At 44.0% G+C, this 23,691-nt stretch overlaps 1 protein-coding gene across 3 annotated transcripts in view; it reads left to right on the forward strand.

Annotated features, from left to right (window-relative positions):
* The window catches only part of GRID2 (glutamate ionotropic receptor delta type subunit 2), a 744,443-nt gene extending 731,875 nt beyond the window's left edge, over nt 1-12,568 (forward strand). For 2 of the 3 annotated variants that reach the window (XM_049815125.1, XM_049815126.1), the window contains exons 15-16: nt 5,644-5,884; nt 9,958-12,568. In XM_049815125.1, the coding sequence (XP_049671082.1) occupies nt 5,644-5,884; nt 9,958-10,380 (664 nt within the window). In that variant the 3' untranslated portion in view covers nt 10,381-12,568. Of the gene's footprint in view, nt 1-5,643; nt 5,885-7,479; nt 7,877-9,957 lie in introns of all 3 variants that reach the window. The other variant, XR_007507799.1, reaches the window with a different exon arrangement.
* The last annotated feature ends 11,123 nt before the right edge of the window (nt 12,569-23,691 follow it).

A 23,691-nucleotide genomic window follows, 5' to 3' on the forward strand; every position in this document is an offset into this window, starting at 1 on the left:
TGCTCATTTGTAAGCTCTCCTAGCATCACCTCAGTCTGCTCAGCAACAGGTGCTGGCACAGCTCCCCTCTTTCTTTCACCCCGGGACAGCTACTTCTGCCCTACACCTTCCCACACCTCCTTTACCTCTGGGCTGTGTTTTTTCAAAGATTTGGTGCCCCTTTTAATTCTGGGCTTAGGTCTAGGGATGGCTAATTGGGTAGGGCAGCTGATGCCAGGCAAGAAGCCATTTCTGGATGAACACCTTCCCACCAGCTCTCTAAACACTTCTGAGTTTTATTTCTGACCATTCCCTATCTCTTTATTTTGTAGTGTTTGAGCAAGACCAAATTACACAGGAACCTTCCCCTGCTGTAGGTGAACACAGATAATATCTCTTGCTCTCCTCAGCAGTTTCATCGTGGTCCATGGCCATAATATGATGCAAATGTGATTTGTTGGGCAGCTAGGGAGTGACACCATTTGTTGGCGCTGGGGATAGCATCAAAGTCAAGGCTTTGAGCATCAACATGCATCTCCTGCGAGGTCCCAAGGATAAGGTCAGAATAATGGAAACTCATTGGATCTCTGGCAGGGGAAGACATGAAAAGGACCCCCAAGAGCTTCCTACTTGCCTGTCTCCACCCTTATTCCCTGTTTCCCTCCCCATGGCTGGGACTGCTTCTTCCCCAGGCAGGAGGCAGCAAGCTGAACTGGGCAGCAGCCATCCCTCTCCAGCACCGAAGCCCCGAGCCAGCCTTGCAGGTGGCACCTGCGAAAGCTGCTCTGCTGCTGAGAGGGGGGCCTGCTTTGCCAAAACCTAAAGCCCACTCAAGGAGGTGCAGTAGGAGTCGGCATCACTCCAGTTATTGCCATGAATAAGGAAGATTTAGGCAGTCGCTTCACTGAAACAAAGTAAAACCTCCTTGTGCGTTCTTACCTGTCTACTTTGAGAACTGAAGGATGGTCAGAAATCAGCTTAGTTTTATATCTTGTTTAACAAGAAGAGAACTGAATTCTACGAAGACTTGGTGCTGGTTTTTTGTTAGAAAAGCTCTGGTATGGAGGTTTTGCCTGAGGAATTTGACTCTTGGCTAGCCACTGGAGAAGTTACTTGAGCTGTTTTAACCACCTGGCCCCGTCTGCAGGCACTGAGTGTTCCCAGGTGCGACCCGTGCAACCTACCCAGGAGCTCCCCCAGAGCTGGCGCAAGGGCTGGGATTTCGGCTTGGGCTCCCAAGGCACAGCCCACTGAGGTACACAAACAGCTCCACACACACACCCCCCGCCCTTTTTTTCTTTTTTTTTTTTTTTTTTTAATTTATTTACTTTTTCTCCCTCACCCCCTTTTGACAGTGGGCACTCGTATGGCTCTGCGCATCTCCTCCCTCCAGCAGCCTCATCTGGGAGACTAGAGCCAGAGTAGCACGTCATCATCTCCTCTTCCTTGTCAGTGCCGATGGTGAAGTTATCCCTCTGAATAACACATTCCTAGTGCAGGAAGACAATATTCAGTAACCTTCAGCATCTCAGACCATGCATTGTGTTTCTGATCGCATTGTAAATAGCCTGTTGCATTTCTTGCTTGCTACTGATAAGTCAGAGTAAAACAAGATCAAAAAAACCACTGTTGTCACAGATGTCTCAATTTTGTAGCATTTGTGACACCTTGCTATCATAATAAGTTGGATTTTTTTTTTTATCTGTGGGTATTTTGCAGGAGTAATTATATTTCACTGCCAGGAGCAAAGTATGTAGTTACCAAGTTGAATCCAGCCCTATTCCCATTGGTTCAGTAAGATTTGTTCATATCACTGTCAGATTTGGAAACCTCAGGCAGTTTAGGTTTCTGTGTTTATATCCACTAGACATCACTTGGCACTGTGAATTCAGGGCCAAATTAGTTGAAGTGCATGCGGACGTTTTCTTTTGTGCAGCTCAATAACTTTACATCATTGCCTTGAAAAATGTTACTGTAACAGTTTGCCTGCTAGAGAAAAATACATTAAGATGTGCACTCTATCCATAAGCAAGTTTTAAAGGTCATGTTTTTCTGACAAATCAGATTATTTCAATATATAGGTCTCTTCTGTAAACTTTTTAAGACTAAGGTGTTTCAAAACAGCAGGAACTCGCGCACCCTACTTACTACTTTCCACCACTCTTACTACTGCCTTACGCGTTGCAATACTACTCTATGCCAAGGCAGCAGGCTTAGAAGAGCCAAAGGCTGTCAAGGAAAAAGTTCAGCTGTGAAAATCTGGGACTTGTGAGAAGAGGCACTTGCTGGAATGATAGCGTCTAGTGCATCATTATCATTCAGAGCATTTAGTTAATGCATTATTATTTTAGTCATTTATTAAATTTGAAAATCAAATTCGAAACTGATTGTAGTGCCTGCCACCCCACAGGTGTCTGATTAGTGTGTAAGGGCACCCACCAGGAGCTGCAGGAAAAGCACGTATTTTTAGGGAAAGGGTGCCATCGTGTGGGAAGCGCCTGCAGCACGCAAGGACAGCAGGGCCTATGGGCTCTGCAGGCTCTCAAGAAAGCACCCTTCCTCGTATTGTTTTTCATGGAAATTCCATAAAAGTACGATTTTCATTTCTGAAACCGTGCTACAAAAATATGAAGTTTCATAAATAGGAACAGGTTGGTAGTGTTAAATCTTCTTAATATGTTAACTATTATTTTGGTTCCACAAACAGGTGAATTCAGAAACAAAGTCTTTACTAAGTCTAATAGAAGTGGGATCCCCCATTTTCTCTGTATGAAGTTAATATAGTTAGATATTCATGCTCTTATAATTTCTCTTGATATGTATTTTATCTTTCAACATCTGTTTTCAGCTACAGTTTTACAAGGCTTCATTATAAGCTTTCCATCTCTTAAGCTTTCACATGTAATGATGTAATTACTATCCCCAGTTTCTGCTTCTTTTTTATGTTTTCCTTTAAATAATTGAACTTATATGTTACATTCATAAAGAAAATTGCCAATAATTAACAGGAGTACAATTAGGAATAAATCTCTGTTAAGGAACAAGCTAAAGTTCAGTGTCTTTATGCAAATGCCTATTGTTGGAAAGATGTCTTATGTAATCAGGAATTACACTGACAAGTGAAGAATCATTTAATTAATGAGAATAGAGCAATCATTTGAATAGTTCATTCTATTACTGACTGAATAAAAGAGAGAAAATAGCCCTGCTCAGGGATTAGAGCTGCTGCTGGAAGAAATAAGCCCCACAATGTTGCTTTGTTACTGTCTTGTGTAGATAGTACAGTAACTCCTAAATAAAAAAACATATGCCAAATGTTTGGATTGGGCATCAAAAATTAATCTTCTATTACTCTACAACAACTTAGACAAAAGGGTTCTGTTAATGCTGACTATCTGCTGCTCCTGCTAACCTGACAGACTGGAATATTTGGGCCAAAATACTCGCGTAAGTCCTAATGCAGGATGCTAGAGCAGCAAGAACCAGAATTATGGTGAGTTATGGCTGTAACCACTGTATGCCATGACAGAGAGTAGCATATGGACTGTGTTTGCAGTTACACAGGAGTAATTACGGTGGGAAAGGATCTCGAGGTTTCCAGCCCAGCCCTCTGCTCAAAGCAGGTCCAGTTAGGTCAGGTTGCTCTGGGCCTTGCCCAGTGGGCCTTTGAATATCACCAGGGATGGAGACCCTGCAAATTCTCTGTTCCGGTGTTTGACCTCTCCCTTTTTCCTTTTATCTAGTCAGGATTGCTCATGTTCCAGTTTGTCCCAGCTGCATCTCCTCCTGTTACCGGGTCTGGCGCCAGCTTCTCTACAGGCTCCCAACAGGCAGCTGTAGGCAGCAATGGCAGCAATCCTGTGTATGGTCCCCATGCCCCCAAAGCTCCTCTGAACATGGATGTCTCATAACAGCTATTCTGTCTTTTGCAATAGAATGGAGAGTCCTCCAGTCCTTGACTTATCCCTGCCCCCTCAGCAAGCTTTGGGGTGGGGCTTCCCAAAGTTGTCCTTGGGTTGAGACAATTCAAAATATAGCCCAGGCAACTCTGACCTTGTTCGCAGTTCTTCAGGGCTGGACATTCGGCGATGTACTGTCAGTAGGCATTGCACAGAATTCGTCCCACTTCTTATAAACACAAAGATATGCGAACAAGGTGATTCTGACAGCTCCAAAGCAGTGTGTATCACCTGCAATCTATTCCTTAAGGGCACTGTTCCCTTTGGTACAGCACAGAGGTGGACCAGCAGTTCCCCTCTGAACAGGTCAGGAGCTCAGCCATGGGAATTACTCCTAGGTAGGAAGCAGAAACGCACTCCAGAGCTGTGCTGGGATTTAAGCCACTGACGGCTGCCTGAAGTCTCCCGTTCCTGGTAGGACCACAGCATTAAGTATATAGTCATTTGAATGTGCCATAGAAAATTTAACGGCTTCATTGACATGACTACCTGTTCAAGTGGCATTAGAGATTGAATGATCTCTGTATAGAGCAGTTGCCCTGTGCTTCCGAGATGCATTCAAACTCCCTTTCGTAATATTCTGTTTTTCTGAGGTTGAGACAGACCACTGCACTAAGCTGTTATGGTAGCCCTGAGTGAGTGGGACAGCTTTTCTTTCCCCTTTGATGCAGTACAGTCTCTGGTAGCAACATTGCAGACCTCTGCTGGTTTGTGTGCACTTGGATTTTTTGCATGCTGTGTCAAATGATTGCACAAGTAATTGTTTGCCTTCCAACACTGAAATGAAAAACAAATTCATTACATGAAGGAAAACATTCCCCCTGTTTTATTTTTTTTAAGTGTCATCATTGAATTTTTTATTTTGGGTAACCAGATGCACCCAGCTGCTACTCCAGTCACTTCTGGATGTTTTTAAAAAAACAGTCTCCTCAGGAATAAATGAACTAAATATGAAAATCTTCCAAACAAAATTGTCATTTCTCAAACTGTTCATCCCACAGGAAGTCTAGCTAAATACATTGGCCTTGCAAGCTGCCCAGTAAATCTTTGGCAGTTGGCTGGGTACATAGGTGCAAGGATGAGTGAATTCCGAAGCAAAGAACCTTCCTATGGAAATCACTTAGCAGCAGGTCACATGCTCCCATTGAGCACGATTAACTTAGGTCATCACTGACTGCAGCTAAGATGGTTCTGCTCTCTCTCCAAAGCAGCAAGTAGGTAACATGATAAAAATCAGTTTACAATAAGGTAATGTGTATCCTGTGGTACATCTGAACTGTATTTTCTTTTTCTTTTTTTATTGATTGAAATGTCTCTTCTTCAGCAATTAAAGTGCAAAATACATATTATCAAATATCTAATGTACTACACAAGTCAAATGACATAGTCTGTAGTGAAAGCCATGTAAGAAAATATGGTATATTAAGTAAATTATTTTCATTAAGGGTCTTAAAAGAAGGAAAGAGAGACTTGTGTGTGCTTTCCTGTATCTAGCGTGGAGCATAGATATCCATATGCTTCGTCTTACAGGCAACCCCATATTCAAGCTTTCTTTTCTGGCTAAATCAGTTCATCTGGATTCATCAGCTGCTTGGCTTTCCAAGACTCATGGAAAGGTTTCAAGTAGTCAGATTGCATCCTCATGCTCTCAGGTGCCACCTCCACTGCCCCACTGTAACTCTTGACTTTGTGCTTTCTCCTCAAGGATTTTGGAGCTGCAGCAGAATGGTGACATGGACATACTGAAGCATAAGTGGTGGCCGAAGAACGGTCAATGTGACCTTTACTCATCTGTGGATACCAAACAGAAAGGAGGTGCCCTGGACATAAAAAGTTTTGCAGGTGTTTTCTGCATCCTCGCTGCTGGGATTGTCCTATCCTGTTTCATTGCAATGTTGGAAACGTGGTGGAATAAAAGGAAAGGCTCCCGGGTTCCATCAAAAGAGGTATTAGACCCTCCATTTCTCCTGGGGAATTTTCATGCACCCTAAAGATTGCTGGTTTGACTTTATAGCATTAGAGAGGGTGGGGAATCAAATTCAGAGGTATTTCCTTAGGTTTCTGATTTTTTAAGGTAAATGTTGTTCCTCAAAAATCTCTTTAACTGTTCTTTCTAGAAAAGCTTGAATGAAAAAAAAAAATGTATATTGATGATGTATAAATATGCAGCTGAGTAAAACCTAACTGTTACTTGTAGAATAGTACATTATTAATATGTCAATATTTAGGTGAGAGCTAGTTCTCACCAGTAAGTTCAAAGGTTTCTTGGCTTCTTCTTGAAAAATATATCCCCTAAGCTCAGTGGCTGAGTCTTTCAAATAGATTTGCACAGTTTAGCCCTTTAATCAACAGTTAGCTTCTTAAATAAGCTTGTCCCCATTTTCAGAAATGTTAACCTCTTGAGACTTCCATGAACTTCAGTTCTCGTTATTTCATCTGAAGTCCAGGGAAGCAAGAGTACGTTATATTTTTCAGATTCAGGCCAGAGTTATTTCTGAAACGTACCACAGACTTGTTTCACAAAATCTTGGAGACCACGGGGAGATATGTTATTTTACACCAGAGATGAGCTTGCTTCTACACCTGTGTGTGTAATATTTTCCTTCCCGTGGCAATCTGCCTGTCCCTTTATCAGCCATCTGAGCCTTATGCAGTCTTACGACAAATTTCTTACCTTCATAATTAAGTCTTTAGCTCTACAAAATACTAGAAAAACATTAGGAGGAAAGAAGTTATTAAAATGTACTTGGCAGTGATGCCCAAAGCTGATCCTAAATACGAGCTTTAATGTAGCACTATCAATTATAGCTTTTCTATCTGTGTAGCTTAGACGTATCTGTGTAGCTTGTGGGGTATTGCTGTTAATTTGTGTGCAGTGGTCTCGCCTTCTCTGCAGTTTCTCCATTGTGTTTATTCCTGCTAATCTAATGCTGTGTAATCAGGCTGGATTAATTACACTACCTAATTAGACAGCATTGGCACTGATATTAGAATACGTTTAATCTTTTCTTGCCTGTTTTAATTCCCAAGCTTTTTTTTGTTCAAGATCTGGACCGGACCATTATTAAAAGGAAAAAAAGAATCTCTAGCCTTTAAATTGGGTTTCTCAGGAATAGAAACCGTGTAGTTTCAACTGGTAAATTATTTTAAAAACCTAAAATTTACTTGACTGTTGTTCACCCAAACTTTCAGAACTTCATACTACATATTTATCTGGTGCAAAACATAAAAATAAATAACAAATGAAAAGAAAAAAACAACACGGATATTTTATATAACTATAAAATTTCCTATTTCAGTTTTCAAATGCAGAGAAATTCAAGTGTATACTTCCCACAAATGGTATAATTTGGCCTCCTTGATCTTTGTTACCTGGTCATTAGCTTAGCATTTAAAATTGCATCTCAACACTAAATTGAAAAGCTTGGCTCAAAACTGAGTTTAACGTGGACGTATGTGCTGAATGTCCCCACTCTCCTGGATGTGGGGGTCATTCAGAAAAGAAATACATCTTAACTAACTTTCTTAAAATTCATTTTAGCTTCCATGAAATCCATTGGCTCTTCCAGGCCACTAGTCCAGAATCGGGGGTCAGATTGGGCCAGTTTGTGGTCAGCAAGCCAACCCTTTTTCCTGGTGGCTGCCATCTTGTGCTCCAGAATGCAAGCATTTATACTGAAAAAAAATTGTCTTATGGTTGCGAAGATAACATTTCGGTCGCGTACCAGAAGTAATCCATTCAATGATGTCTGCCTGAGTCTGCAGACAACCTTAAACAGTAGCTCTGAGAGAAGTATGAACCGCCCCAGTAATCTCAATGGGATGTTGACTCTGAAGCCTGATGATAATTTAAGTGTGAAAACTGCTGAATGTTTCACTACTGATCACACAAGAGAGAAGAGGAAAGATCATATTATGGAGATATGCACAATCTTACTGTGAGTGGGTCTCATTTTGGTGTATCGATTGGGTGGAGATTGGGTTGTGGGCTAAGCATGGGAGAGTATCACCGCTTATATATTTTCACTGGTGTGACCCTAGCCCCAAATGCATCTCTGTAAGAGAAGAAAGAGGAATATTTTGAGTAACTTATAGAGGCTCAGAAGTGATGAAATTCCAATCTTTTCCTGATCAGCATTTTAAATTACAGTGTTTGTATGTTTTTTCAAAATTAAAAACAAACAAACAAAAATAACCCAACAAAGGAAAAAAAAGAAAAAAAAAAAAAGCAAAAATATTTAGGACTGTCCCTCAGAGACATAGTCATGACTTGCACGTGCTAACAGAGCCTCTGTATATTTCTTTAGCTTCCAATGTGGCCCCAGTTCTCCTGCATCCATATGCAGCTCCAAAGTTTTTAGGAGAGAGCGTTTGGTGAAGGCGTTTGGTTTCAATGTCACCTGTGTGGTTGTTATGTGCATCCATGTCTATGTCCACATGTGAATAAACTATAGACAGAAAGCTAAGTCTGAGAAATGAGCACTGCATTTTTTCCTTCCCGTGATGAGCCCAAACCAAAGCCTCTGTGGTCGGCGATCGTCCAGTCCCTGGGAGATCCCTGATGCCCCATTCCCTGCCCCTTTTCCCCTAGTTTGTCTCCCTGTCCCTGCCCTTGGAGGGTAAAATCCCAGAGGGGAGCTGGCCTCTCAGCCTCCTTCCAGTCAGGCTCTGTGTTCGGCGTGGTACCAGTGCAAATATTCGGTGATCCGTTTTGCTAAGTAGATGAACTCCTGCAGTTTGTTCTAGGTGTGGACTTTTTCAGAGTGCTTGACTTCATTCCTAGACAAAGGAGGGATCTCGAGCCCATTCGGTATACTAGGAGTTTTGCCATTGATTCAGGGAGCTCTGGATCAAGCCAGTCATTGAGTTGCAGTAATCAAGGCTGGAAGTCATCAGTGCACACCTATCGGCTGCCTAATTATCCTCTGTGAGGTCCTAGAGTGTGAGATATTTCTAGTGGCCTGGAAGAGCCAGTAGATTTCACAGAGATTAAGGTAAATGTTAAGGTTAGTTGAAATTGATTTTTGTTCTGAGTGAGCTGTGCTACCTAGACTGAGGGAATACCCCTGTATGTATATACTTAATGCCGCTTTGAATTAAACTTTGCAGTTCAGTACAATACAGGTGATTTATTGTGTCACCCAGGACATCACCACTTTTTTTAACTTCCATGCATTTAAATTCTCAATTATAACAAACCTGTTCTCTGGGAGGAGAGATTTAAGAAGGAAAAGGGACAGAGATAAGAGGAGGAATGATATATTATAATAAATACCCCAGGCCGCCTTCTCTTCTTCTCACCCACAAGAGCATAATTCCATCGGAATCGATGAAATTGCTTCTTTGTAGGTAAGGGGAGGGTTAAACCCTCTGTTAGCATCGTAATTTAAAACTGACCAGTGTACTCCTTTCTGTGTGATGTCAGTGAGTCACCAGTGCTTTTTTTTTTTTTTTTTTTTTTTTTTTATGGAAGTTCAGCTTTTCTACACCACAATTTATATTTTAAAGGCAAAAAGCAACCTGAGATGTTTTTAGCTCTTCCTTAAGCCCTGAGAGGATGACAAAGACCACAACCTGATCCCTCGGAGCCTCCCATGTTGACATCCAAATTTAGTCGTCATGCAGGGTTGAAGAACTGGCATCATCCCAGGCATTTGAGATTATGCTTTGCTTTCATGGCACAAAGTTTACTGTTATTCAGTTGTTGCTAGTCCAACCCACCTAGCTCTGAGCCTGACTTTTCCTGATGGAAACCAAGCGGTAGCGCTTGGAGTTTAGTTGTTCAGATTGAGTGTTTGAAGGTAGCTGTGGTGTAAGGGTCTGCCTCGGTTTGGCTTAGCCCACCCAGCTGCAGGTGGTGGGGGTGGTTGCCGGTGACGTTCAGAGATGCCGTCAGCCAACAGCCAGCTGTAGTTAATTGTGCGTTGTGCTTCCTGAGCAGTTCTGATCGTACTGTGAAGCTTCAACCCAGGACAAATGGCGATGGTGAGCGGTGCCTCTTGTTTTTCTCGTTCCCCAGGATGACAAGGAGATCGACCTGGAGCACCTCCACAGGCGCGTGAACAGCCTCTGCACAGACGACGACAGTCCCCATAAACAGTTCTCCACCTCGTCGATTGACTTGACCCCGCTGGACATTGACACTTTACCCACACGTCAGGCACTGGAGCAAATCAGTGACTTCAGAAACACACACATCACCACGACCACCTTCATACCAGAACAGATCCAGACTCTGAGCCGCACGCTGTCTGCTAAAGCCGCTTCGGGTTTCTCCTTTGGCAGTGTGCCCGAGCACCGAACTGGCCCTTTCAGGCACAGGGCACCCAATGGTGGCTTTTTCAGAAGCCCCATCAAAACAATGTCATCTATCCCTTACCAACCAACTCCTACTCTGGGGCTGAATATCGGTAGTGACCCAGACCGAGGCACCTCCATCTGAGCATCAGACCAAGTTTCTTCACTGTTTCTTTTTTAGGACTCCCTTTGCAAGGAGCAGCTGTAATATTGTGGGACTAACATGGATGTAACCTTTTTTTCTTTTCCTTATTTTTGGGGTTTGAGGGTTAATTTGTTTGAGGGTTATTTTTTGTTTGGGGGGTTTTTTCCCCCTTTTTTTATTTTATTTAAGAATCAGGATTATTAGTAACAACTCTTCCTTCTCCTTTTCTCTGCTTTCTCAGTCTGGTCTCCTCTGTCTCCCCTTATTCTCTTTACTAGTCGAATCACTTATTCTTTGGTTTATCGCCACCAGGTTTTGGTTACTTCAGGCTTTTCATATACTTTAAATATAGGAAACGTGCAGCAATTTGTGCATAGAAAAACCCTGAGGATTACTTTACAGAAGGGCATTGGCTCCTCCTTCCCCGACGCTCTTTTTTACTATAACTGCAATAACTTAAGTCCTTTTCATGTATTCTGCTGCATCCAGTCAGCGCTCCACTGCTGTGTGTCCTTTTAACTGTGGACCAAAGGCAAACCCTGCAGTTTAAAAAATGGAAAAATTAAAAAAAAAAGCAAAAAGGAAAAAAAGAAAGAAAAAAAAAAGGCAAAGCAAATGAAGTTAAAAGACCATTCAGGCCCCATAATATGAGAATGCAGTTTTGTAGGATTACAAAAAGCCATTACTATGCCAGTAAAGACTACAGTTAAATCTACTTTTGCACTGCAACAGTGCATATGACCTTTATGTGATTGTACAGTGTTAAAAGTTTTTCTTATGTACAGTAAACTGTATCATATGGCAGAAGCCTCTGTTGTGTTAAATAAATTAGTATCTCATACATATATATATATACATATATACACACAGGTATGTGTATATATATATACATGTATATATAGCTATAAAATGGCAGCCATTGCTATTGCAATTCATTTAATAAAGCTTTAGTAAAAATGTGTTGTATACAGGAAAGATGTACAGTGCAGGGGGTCTTTTCATTTAGAAAAGACAGGTTGCTTTAATGTTATTCTGACTTGCATCATTTGCCAACAGAGCATATTTTATACTTTTTTATTAGAACATCCAGGGCAATTTAACATTTGTACCTAGATGTAACTCCTTTGGTTAGGTTTTGCATTGGCTATTGAGCATTCTATAAGGCTAACCTTGATAATTTTACTTTTAATTAATTAGACAAATGGAACTCTCTCTTAGGCATACCACATTCATGAACAACTAATATAGTTCTAGAGAAGTTTAAACATAGATCAAAGGTTAATAAATTATTTTCCAAATCAGTGCAGTTGATCAATACAATAATGGTGTTAATGGAGAAAAAAAAAGCCCTCGAGAAATACAGATGTGGCCTTAATTATAATCATGTATTGTTTAAGGAAAAAAAAATATGAACAGGCGCTCATTTTAACCCTTTATATGTTAAGTTAGATTTAGAGGAGCTATGTATTTTTTACATTAGTGCCAACTGTATAGAACAAAAGAAAGAACAGCAGTGAGAGCAAAACCAGTGCCCACTTTGGCACCAGCTTTTTAAAGTAACACTGTTACCTGTTAGAAATGTAGGAAGAGCTTTCAATTTGTAATCCTTAAAACTAAAAATGCAGTTAAGTAGAAAGCAAGCAGTTTATCCTGTGAGTTTTTTGGTTTGGTTTGGTTTTTAATGCAACCATACACTTATTTTAACCTAACTCATTCTTTGCCTAGGATTAATAGGAATCAGCCTATGTGATTTGCTTTAGGATAAATTAAAAGGTATATTCTTCAGATCTATTCTATTTTGATGCTAATTCTGTTCTGGGGGAGCATCTTGTACTGTCACTGTTTTTTGTACTAAATCTTCAAATATTGTCTACTGTGTAAGGCAGAACAAATTCTTATCGTGCAAAAGGCCATTTTGTTTCCAGGGTAGCAAGTGTCTAAAAGCATGCACAACTTGCTTCCCCTTTGTAACATTCATGAACTCATCCACACTTCTGAGTAAAATAAAAAAAAAAAAAAAGAAAATTTCTTTCCAACAAGCTACGTAGGGACATACCAGATGTTGCAGTGATTTTAGCTATTAAAAAAAACCTGTTAACCATGTACGATATTTAAAATAGGCCTATTTTGATGTGTTGCCTATTATACAGATACACAAAACACTTTTTGGAGGCCTCAGTTACAAGTGGCAGAGCTTTCTGTGTATAATTTGTCTAAATAATTTGTCTAATAAAATTGTTTTCTAAACTTGTGTTTCCTCCTGTTTAATTGCCGAGTGCTGTGGAATTTTCAGTCTGTAGCAAGGCGTCCACTCGTGAATGTTTTTGTGGCACCATTACTGAAGGAGATTTAGCCTGAGGAGATGGGGTGAGCTCGCCAGGCTGCCATGAGTCAGGTCAGTGTAGAGCACTCATGAAGATCACCACGATTTACCATGTTTATCAATGTCAGGCTTAGATTTCAGAAAGCGTATGTGGATGGCATTTTGGAGAATGATTTGAGAGTTCATTGGCACTGACGTGTACAGGACACGATTTGTAGAAATACTGCATCCCACCTCCATCCTTTTTAGTGTAATCTAGGAATTTTCTTGGAAGATGGTCATTATTCATATAGAATCACATTTGCCATCTTTATTTGCACAGAAGTTAGCTTGCTCTGATGCTGGACATACACTGCCTTTAGATCTGACCAAAGTTTTAGTGCGTGAGAATTCAGTCCATATTTCATTATGGCCTTCTCAATCCTTAAGTTTTGTTAACATGTTAAACTTAATGGCCTAGTCATTAGTAAGTCAGTCATGCAGAATGTACTGCAGGAACATCAGCCATGATGATTTAACTTGCAGCATCCAACATTTGTCTGCTGGCTTTTTACATTCAGTGTATTTCATTCACTTAATAATATTTTTGACCTCTTACGATTTTCTATTAAGCTTAGCAGGCATTCAGGGGATTTCATTTTACAGCTTCAGAAATACATTGGAAGGAGTCCTCAGTTCATTGCTACGTTAAAAAAAAACCAAAACCTGAATCCAGATAAAAATCTAAAGGAAGTTAGATTAGTGAAAGTGACTTGAGGTTAAAATTTAAAGGTGCCTACGCAATAATGCCAATAGGCTCGTACATCAGCGGGCACTAAATGCCTAGCAATAGGATGCTAGAAGCTTTTATAATCAGGCTACTTTTATTATTTCATATCAGCCAAGAGACCAACTCTACTTACTTCCTCTGAGGCAGAGCTATGGCAAACTGAGGCACTGACCCTACAAGCCCTTATGCACATTACAGTGTGTCTAGTAGGGGTTCCCTTAGGCACAAAGATGCTTGTGTGATCAGGGTCCTAGTTTTAGGCTATTCCTGATCTGTAAAGTAATCATGACCTCTTGGAAAGTGCTGTCCTTCTTTGTCTTTAGCATAGGCATTGTCCCTCTCATTTATGCTCACAGACACCTCTCTAGAGCTAGGTGGTTTTACAGATACTACATAAGTACTCTCTATAACAGGCTACATTAAGGCAAACGCTATGTTACACTTCTCCCTTTCTTTAAATGAAAATCCAGTGAAGTAATAGTGTTAAAGCCTGTCAAGTGTGTTGCTGCAGTACCTCCACTGGAAATACAAGCCAACTGTATATAAAGATGAGTTGTTTGCATGGTGATTCTAGTCATACAATCATTTTGACATACCAGCTACAAACAAAAAGCAAGTAGTGTAAGAAAACATATTTATCCAATTTCAAAGAATCACTTGGTAAGATGTTTCTATTGACCAACAGTGAAATACCTGAAGACAAAAAATCATCCTGCTGCACCAATCAAGGGAATTATTATAGCTGTCACTGACTCACCCGCAGCATGACCAGAGCCAAAGTCTCCTGGGTTTCCCTCCTGTATTCACAAAACAAAGTGCTAGTTTTGTTTCCCTAAATAGATCAGATTTGTTAGAAGTATCTTTTTCTCTTTCTTTCCCACTCATGTAGAATGCTATGAAGTGATGAGAATGTAAAGCTGCCTTTCTGTGAAGACTCACTGTAGCTGGGTCAATACAGCATACTGGAGGTTAATACCCCAGATAAGTTTAATTTCTCAAGTCTGCACAAAAGTGATGACATGAAAAGTAAACCAGCTTCCTGTGTGCATGCTTGTGGGTGTAGCTAATAAAAAAAATAGGGTCTCCAAAGCAACAAAGGCATCATACCAACACAGCTCTGCTTTATCCATTTTTCTCTCGGTCACAATATCTGTGTTTCCTCTTCACTCTGCAGAGCTGTTTTGAAATAAATGTCAAAATCAAGTATCTGCTCCTAAGTATGAGTCATAGACAAAGTTTTTGATAAACACTTTGACATGAACAGCACATCCACATGTCACATCAAGACCAGTGGGCAACTGCAAATGCATCATCACAACCTATCAGCTTGTCATGTCTTGCCCAAGGCATCATTCATGAGGTCAGAAACAGAAGCCTCCAAAGGAAGGTCAGTGCAGGCAAAATGATTCACAGCTTAATGAATTCCTAACCAAAAAACTGTACCAATGCCCCCAAATTACAGGAGCCATGAATTTCATGAAAAAAAATTACCTTGCAAGAGGTGTAGTTCTAAAAATAAATTTACTATCTGTCAAGACTTACAGAATCCACACACCCCCCCCCCATCCCATTCATCACAGTGGCACGACACTTTGCATGTACTACAGAATTTATTTCTATAACATTCATCAGAAGGAAGAAAAACATTACAGCCAGAAAACTGAACTGTCAAGTCATTAACTACTGTGCTCCAGGTCACACAGGAAATATGAGGCAGAAGCAAGCATTCAGCATCTCAAAACCAGTTCACTGCTGTAAGGGGAAAAATAAATCTTTCCTTCCCAAATGATCAGAGAAGGGATTTTAGCTGAGGATACTGGGGCGGGAGAGAGACAAGCAGGGAGCCAAGGAGAGGGTTGCACCACCCGGGTGGGTTGGCAGTGGGAAGAGGCAATGGTTGTCCTGTTTACAGGCCAGAGACACACCTTTCACCACAGCTCCTTCTGCCCCAGCAGTCATTTCAGACCAGTTTGGCCCCTTAAAAACAGCAGGGGCTGTTATGGACATACCTGAGGCTCATAAGCAGGGCTAAAGAGGCAGATATGTGGGTCACACATTTCTCCCTAGCTCCCACCAGAAGCAGTGTCTGGGCCCACCAGCAGCTGGAAAGTGCCACGTATCAGGGCAGGAGCCCTTTGTATGCCAGGTTAGCCTCCCACAACAGGGAGCTTTCCCCAGAGGTGCTGCTCATGCTGCCCGAAGCATGTGAATGGGCGCAGCAACAGTATGAGCCCTGGTACAAATGCCTGGGATCAGTAACTGCCATACCAGTGGAGAAATAAGGCTACTTGCAGCCCAGTAAGCACAGGACAACCCTCCACCATGACACGACAGCTTGGTGCTCCTGTAGCTAATTACTCCTACCAGCACTAGTAAGGCCAACCTTTCTTTCAAAGCAGGATAATTTTTTCCCCTTCTAAAAAAATAAAAATCAAAATCCTTGTGTCCCATTGTCCCATTCCTTGTTCCAGGCGGGTGATGCACCAAGACAACATGGGATAAGGGACTGCTGCGGAGGGCCAAAACAAAAATTAACAGCAGCTTTATTTGCAAATCCAGCTATCCGCTATCATCCATTATAATACTGACACCCCACCCCACCCCCGCAATAAAAATAAGGCATTTAAGGGAAACCCATTAAGTAATAAAAGGGGGGGTGGGGGGTGCACATGCATGTCCCCCACACTGGCACATGACTATAGATGGGACATCACTGGAAAAATGTAGCAAGCCAGGGAGGTGGAAAGCAGCCCCTTCCTTCACAGCAGCCCCTTCTAACTACGCGGGCTTTCCCGTTAGCTCTCTGACTATGTACAGGATGTATTATCAACTGGATCAAAGCCCCATCTGCAAACATTCACAGGAACAATCCTCACAAATGGAAATATCATATCCTCCTTCTACAAAGAGGAAATTGCCGCACCTGAATCTAACTTTTGTTGCCACTCAAAGAAAGGCTCAGAGGTGCCCCTTACTCCCCTTACCTGACTGCAGAGGGATGCTCCTTTCCCACTCGGCACAGCCAGAGGCGGCCAGAAGATGCCATCGCAAGCATTTTGCCTGGGAGCCTGGTGTGAAGGTGGTAAATGTTATACAAGTCCTAGAAATGAAAAAGCACAGTTGGAAAAAAAAACCCTTCTCATGGGTTGTTTGTGTTATATTTGCCTCAGTCTGCCAGTCTAGCTCGTGTCCCTGTCAAGTGCCAGGAAAAAAAAAAAGGGGGAGTGGGCAGCTCTGTGAGTGCATTGTAGCCCTGCCACCGCTGGTAAGCTTGCCTTTCTCCCCCACTGGCCAGGGACATGCTTCTTCACACACACAGTGGGGAGGTCTTGTTTGGTTTTGAATATTCCCTGTATATGAATATTCCCTGTGGACCACAGTAAGAGTAATCACAGCTGACCCGTGTTGTTACTAATTAATTCTTTTGCTTACACGCAGGGCAACAGGAGGAAGAAAGCAAATAGTGCGAACAAAGCTAATAATGTGGTTACTCGCTACTCCTACTATCTGACACATTTTTAAGGAATAGTCTCTGCAGTATGACAGTGAACACAGCAAGGAATTGATGTAGTGCAACAGAAAAGCATGTTGCTTGACGAAATAGTGCTCAGGCAACACTGCAATGGTTTGCCTTGCTCTAACTTTTACAGTCCTTTCTGAACAATATCTGCTGTGGCTTGGATTGGGTTTATATCTCTGCAGGTTGAGGAAACTGCGGGTGAAGTTTTCTTCTTCCTCTCTGACAAAACAGAATTCCTTAAAACACTTCATAAGATAAAAAAAAAAAACAAAACAAAACATCCTTTTAGACTCTCTATACAATACAGAAAGTATAGCTGATATGAGACAGAGGGAGCTTTTGTTTTCCTACATCAAGATGAAAGATAGGTAGAAGTAGAGCCGATACACCTGGAAATCTGACTTTTGAAAGATATTTGTTGTCTTCAATAAATATCATTGTGATCTTCAGTTTTAAAGGCTTGCTACATCATCTGACAAATGCAGGCCTATTCTTATTAGGCCTGTTATATCTGGTATGGGTTGTTTGAAAAGGGAAAACTTATTTCCTTAAATATTTCTAAGGATTTATTCCATAAATATTGACACATAGAAGCAGCTTTCCTTCTAAAAATCACAGCCAGTGGGTTATGAACCTCATGAAGTTCAACAAGGCCAAGTGCAAGGTCCTGCACCTGGGTCAGGGCAACCCCAAGCACAAATACAGGCTGAGCAGAGAATGGATTGAGAGTAGCCCTGAGGAGAAGGACTTGGGGGTATTAGTGGATGAAAAAATGAATATGAGCCAGCAATGTGCGCTCGCAGCCCACAAAGCCAATCGCATTCTGGGCTGCTTCAAAAGAACCGTGACCAGCAGGTCGAGGGAGGTGATTCTGCCCCTCTACTCTCGTGAGACCCCACCCGGAGTACTGTGTTCAGCTCTGGGGCCCTCAACTTAAGAAGGACATGGACCTGTTGGAGCAAGTCCAGACAAGGGCCACAAAGATGATCAGAGGAATGGAACACCCCTCCTATGAAGACAGGTTGAGAGAGTTGGAGTTGTTCAGCCTGGAGAAGAGAAGGCTCCACAGAGAACTTAAAGCAGCCTTCCAGTGCCTAAAGGAAAGGTCTACAGGAAAGCTGTGGAGGGACTTTTTACAAGGGCATGTAGTGATAAGACGAGGGGCTAATGGCTTTAAACTGAAAGAGGTAGATTTAGATTAGATGTAAGGAAGAAGTTCTTTACTGTGAGGGTGGTGAGGCACCGGAACAGGTTGCCCAGAGTGGTTGTGGATGCCCCATCCCTGGCAGTGTTCCAGGCCAGGCTGGATGGGGCTTTGAGCAACCTGGTCTGGTGGAAGGTGTCCCTGCCCGTGGCAGGAGGGATCGGAACTGGATGATCTTTTAAGGCCCTTTCCAACCCAAACCATTCTATGATTCTATGATTATCCATGGTATAATTTGCTGGAGTATAAATAGATGTTAACCTGGAGTACAGACATAAATTTCTATTTCATAGGTTAAAGCCATATGAGGAACAAGCAGGTGCAGTGTGTTTGCATACAGATTTCCAGTGGTCACTCACAAAAGCATGGCCAAAAAAAAAAAGAGGAAAAGATGGGGGGGAAAAAAGCCCACTGTTAGCACTGGTTACTCTGCTGCTGGAGTTGGAAGCCCCCAAACCCAGCAGCCTGTTTCCTTCGCACACCACCTAGCTGGATTTTTCCCTTATGGAGACTTTTGGCTTTAATTTGCAAACAAAAGTGGCGTTGCTCGGTTCAGCGCTCCTGTCAATGGCAGACTGGAGGGGGTAAATTCGGCCTTGTCTCTCAGCCTGGCTTGAATCTACTGCTGCCTGTCATCTCGTGCACACCTGCCCCGGATAACCACCGCGTTTACTCGCTGCCGTTAACGGCCTGGCACAGGTGAGGCAGCCGGGGTGCTTCGTTCGGCCGGAGGCTGGAACCTGCGGACGGGCTCCCAGCTCTGCCCCGCCTGCTGCACCGGCACCCCGCGGGCCCGGGAGACGCTAACAGCAGCCCGGCCGCCTGCGGGGAGCAAGCACAGCGAGTGCCCGCACCGAGCCGGGCTGGTGCTGCTGTTCGGGGAAACCGAAGCCGAAAAGCGTGCTGTATTTCATCAGCCTTGCACGTCGTGCGGAGGCGAGCCCGCGTTTGAGGAGTTTCACCAGGGAGGCTGTTGCCCCTCCAGGCACAGGGGCTCAACAAGCGCTTGACCAGCCCTTCCCCTCAGAGGAGCGGGGGAAGGCGGGAAGCAGCGGTGAAGATTTTTGCGGCGGGGACCGGCAGCCCTGCCCGCCCCCGCCCGGGTGGTGGCGCTGCGGCACCGCCTCCGGCTCCCGCACGGCGGCAGCGGCGGCCGCTCGGGTCCCGCTCCGGCTCGCCGGGGCTGCTTGTCCCCACGAAGTGCTTCGGGGGCGCCGCCGTCAGCTTTTCGCCCCCCCCCCCCCCCCACCTGCGCCAGGCGCCCGCCGTCCGTGTGCCCCCTTCCCCCGAGGGGGCAGCCGTTGAGAGGGCGAGAGCCGTTGCGAGGGGGGCAGCCGTTGGGAGGGGGCAGCCGTTGAGGAGGGCAGCCGTTGGTGGGGGGGGGGAGCCGTCGAGGCGGGGCGCGCGGAGCCGTGCGCGGCCGCGGTGGTCCCGCGGCGGCCGGGGGAGCCCCATTTCCCGGGAGACGGGGCGGGCCGCGCCGCTATGCCGCCGGCATAATGGCGGGGGCCAGCGCCGTGTCACCTCTTGTGTGCGCTTTCCAAAGAGGAGCCCGGGCGTGGCGAATGGGACACAGACCGCCATTGTGCCGGCGACACTTTAATCGCCCACACCTACAATATTCAACCTGTTGCCGGCAGAGGGGCAGCCCCGGGGCGCACACCCCACCCGAGGGGCTCGGGGGGGAGGACGGGGACGGGTCGGTGGGCTTCGCCGCCATCTCACGAGGGTGAGGCTTTTGGGGGGGGGGGGGGGGGAGCACCTTCGGTTGGGTGGCCTGGGCTCTTGCGAGCCCGACTGGCAAATGGTGCCCACCAAGCAGCTGCGCCACCAAAACGGGTGCCCCGAGCTGGGGAGACCCGTCTTGCTGGGAGAGGTAGGAGAGAAACGCCCGCATGGCCATCCCAGCAGGCTGTGGCAGGGCACGGAGGGACCTGCGGAGACACCAGGCTTTTGTTTAGCAAAGCAGCTCTTGCCGGACATTGCTTTCACGCTGCCTTCCCGGCAAGGCGTCGTCTCCTCACGCTCTCACCGGCCTGCAGCAAAAATAATTTCTAGTGGCATGGATGCAGCAGCCACGCAGAAGCAAGAGGTTGGGGTTTTGTGCTCACAAACGAGGCAGGGTGGGGTGGTGGTTACTCCTGCCAACCCCCCCCCCCAAAGCTGAGCCGCTCGGGTTCTCACACTGAACGCTTGTGTGACCCACACAGGGGATGTCACGTGGACTGTGAGAGCTATACACCCAAGCTAGTGAAAACTGGGGGTTCCTGATGAAAGCTCTCAAGCGCCTGGCCTCGCCAGGCCATCAGCTGTGCCTAGCCTCGCCTTCTACTTCAACATAGCTTTTGCACGCCGCTGTTGAGGCTTCACCCTGTGGGAGTTCCTAAAAAATTTTACAGAGTTCAAAACATCCTGCTTGCCTGGAAAATAGAAATGCTTACAAACTATAGCAAGTCTCCCTCCAAGCTCCAGACCAAACCGATCTGCAGCCCGGGGGTATGCCAGAGGTACAGATCTTGCCACAGGCAGGATTTTGCAAGCCTGCTGCCACAGGAGAACTGCTTCCCAAGAGCTACAGGACTGCAACTGAGCATCACTGCCTCTGAACATAAGCAATGAGGAAACCCATCGCAAGCACTGCAAACAACGCTCAGCTGAAGCTGTCTGCTGTCTGATAGACTGGAAAGAGTCTTCTGCGTGGGCTTGGCATTTTGAGATGCCCCTAAAGCTTAAGCCTCTTAAAATGCTTAATTTTTGTCATACGTAGGATTTGTTTAAGAGCACTTTCAAATCTTTCTGTGCTGGGGGATATACGGGTATCTTAACCCCATGCAAAAAAAAAAAAAAAAAAAAAAATTATTCTGGTTCTACTTTTTTAACAAGTATTTAAAAATTCTGAAGACATCCTAATTTACAAGGTAGTAGACCACATGAAATGTCTTCAGAGGGGTTTGTTTTCACAGCCTGTCACAGGGGTAGTTTCTGAAAGTTGTGTTGGTGCTGTGTTGTGTTGGAAATTGATTGTCCCTAGAAGCCCCCGTGATCTTTGCTGTCAGGGATTAAACAGGAAGATTTCCTGTGGATGGCAAGGTAGTATTTTTTTCTTGGCTGATGAGTGCTTCTTTCATGGGGAAATACTGTTTGCTCTGGGGGATTGATGTAAGGTGCTGACCAGCTTGGGTCCATTTCCTTGCTTTTCTCCCCTTAGAGGGACCACTGTTCTCTGCATTATTTTGGTTTCTGTGACTGTAAATATTTACTCTTTGCATTTTAGACACCTTCTCTCCTCGGGAGACCTGCAACGATTCAAATTCCAGGCTGGTATTTCCACTGCTAAGAAACCTCCTTCAGGCACAGGGCTGCCTAATTGCCAGGAGCTTTGTGGGTGATGGATGCGAGAACGCCGTATCGAAGGCCCAGTACGATTGAAGTACCCTCCCCACCCCACCCCCCGCTCCCAGGTTACTGCTCTAGTAACACTGTTGTTGAGAGACAATGTCAACTGGTTAAGATGTCAGATTTTTCCTTTTTTTCCTCTTGCTTACATGTCAACTGTTATTTTTTCCCACTTGTACACTGAAATACGTTATTACTGTGCCACAGAGCCTGCAAGCTAAATTTTTAGTTTATACTTCCAGCCTATGATTAGAATCTTTTCTCAGAGCAGACCTTTATGACTATACTCTGTGCAATGGCTAAAGTGACAGTGAAAGAGGGAATGCTGTGGTGATCACTTAAAAAATAGATCTAGTACCAGTTAATTCTATGTGCCTAGAAATCTGGAGTACTTACACTCCCTGGGTTCTGGTGCAAAAGACATTGAGAGCAAGTGGAGGTGACAAAATGTGATTTGAAGGGCATATATTGTCTCTGTGGATGGGTGGGTGGGTGGGTGGATGGATGGATGTTAACACTCTAAACTTAAACCTGATAAAGTGGTGTTCTTATGCTGCAGAACTGTCAATGGCACTGTTCATTTTCTTGGTTAAGTGATTTTTATCAGTAAAATGTATTAAGTAACAGCCTAATGAAAGCATGCTAGACAACACTTGTTTTTAAAGCACTTTCTAACACACAGTGTCTTAAGCAAGGACAGTTACTGGCGTTCTGTTGTTGCTCATTTCAAGAGTGACTAAAATGATGGACCTGTGGGTGGTGCGTGTGAGCACACGCAGGCCCAGCAGAATTGTTCCTGCTGCAGAGGGCCAACAAACTATACCTGGAATAACATCACTATTAAAGACATGAGGAGCTCAAGGATGGGGAAAGTGTAAAGCCTCCGACACACACAGATCCCTTGGGTCTGATACTAGTGTTTCCATTGCATTAAAGCAGTCTTGCACTGCAAGGAAAACCTTTCAATTCTGTGCAGGGTATAATTATTTTTAAGTCATCAACTCTTCTCCCTTCAAGAGCTTAGCTCTGGGATATACTTGGTAATGCAGATCCTAATCCAAAAGCTGCCCATCTGAGCTACTGCCAGCTCTCTGGGTTACAGCTCCTGTCAGAAGCAGCAACCAAGAAAATGCAGACTTGTGTGCCTCCATGGCCAGATTTTCCGAGCTTAGGACAGGAGGAAACTGCTTGCTGCCTTCCATACCAGGTCCTCTGATCATCCGGGGCCATGGCAGTACTTACCCGACCACGGCAACAGCCCTGCAAGCCCCTGCGTGATGGTCTTTGATGGTTTGGATTTGCTTTGTTTTCCTGGAGGCCTGTTGTTGAACATGTCCCACAGCTGAGAAGTGTCCCAACTCTCCGAGACTTTGGTGGGACTGAAGGCATTTAGCAGTTTTAGTGGAAACTCTTTGCCAAGCCGAGTGTAAAAACAAGACTGTTTAAAACAAAGTGAACGAAGGAAAACTGTTATTATTAGTCATGCATCCTTGAATATGAAGCTTTTTATTTTTAAAACATGAGCGTAAGTTAAATTTGCAGTAACAGTTACAGCCATTTAAATAAAAGGGCAAAGAGTATGTAGGTGTAAATTCTATAGATAAGATTTCCAAGTATATTACAAAGCTGAATTCATTATGCCTCACAATGACCCCAGGAGGTAGGCAAGGATTGTTACAGCAATGCTTTGCATTTCTCTTGGAGGCAGTGGGAGTACTCGCGCTAGAATTAACTGTACCAAACAGAAAGTGTCTGCAGGGTTAACCCCAGAGCATTGGTCTGCACTAGATCTTTACGGGGCTAAATGACACCAGGAAACGGGAATTAGTTTTATAGACCCTCAAAGAGTCGAAGTGAATGACATCGGGTAATTTTAACGACCTGCCCAGGACGGTTACTCTGCAGAAATGAGGACATGTCTGCTTCAGTGGCAAGGTGGTCCTGATTATTCACAAGTGGAAAGGGACAGGTTTCACAAACGTTGGACTCCATAGCAACATCCCAGGTACCTGGGCTTTTGCATTCCTTCTAGTCATCACTTCTAATGTGTATTTAAAACACATTTGACAGTAAAGCATCAGGCACTGATCGTAGGAGAA

The sequence above is a fragment of the Accipiter gentilis genome, chromosome 12 (assembly GCF_929443795.1).
Source record: "Accipiter gentilis chromosome 12, bAccGen1.1, whole genome shotgun sequence".
Lineage (NCBI taxonomy): Eukaryota > Metazoa > Chordata > Aves > Accipitriformes > Accipitridae > Astur > Astur gentilis.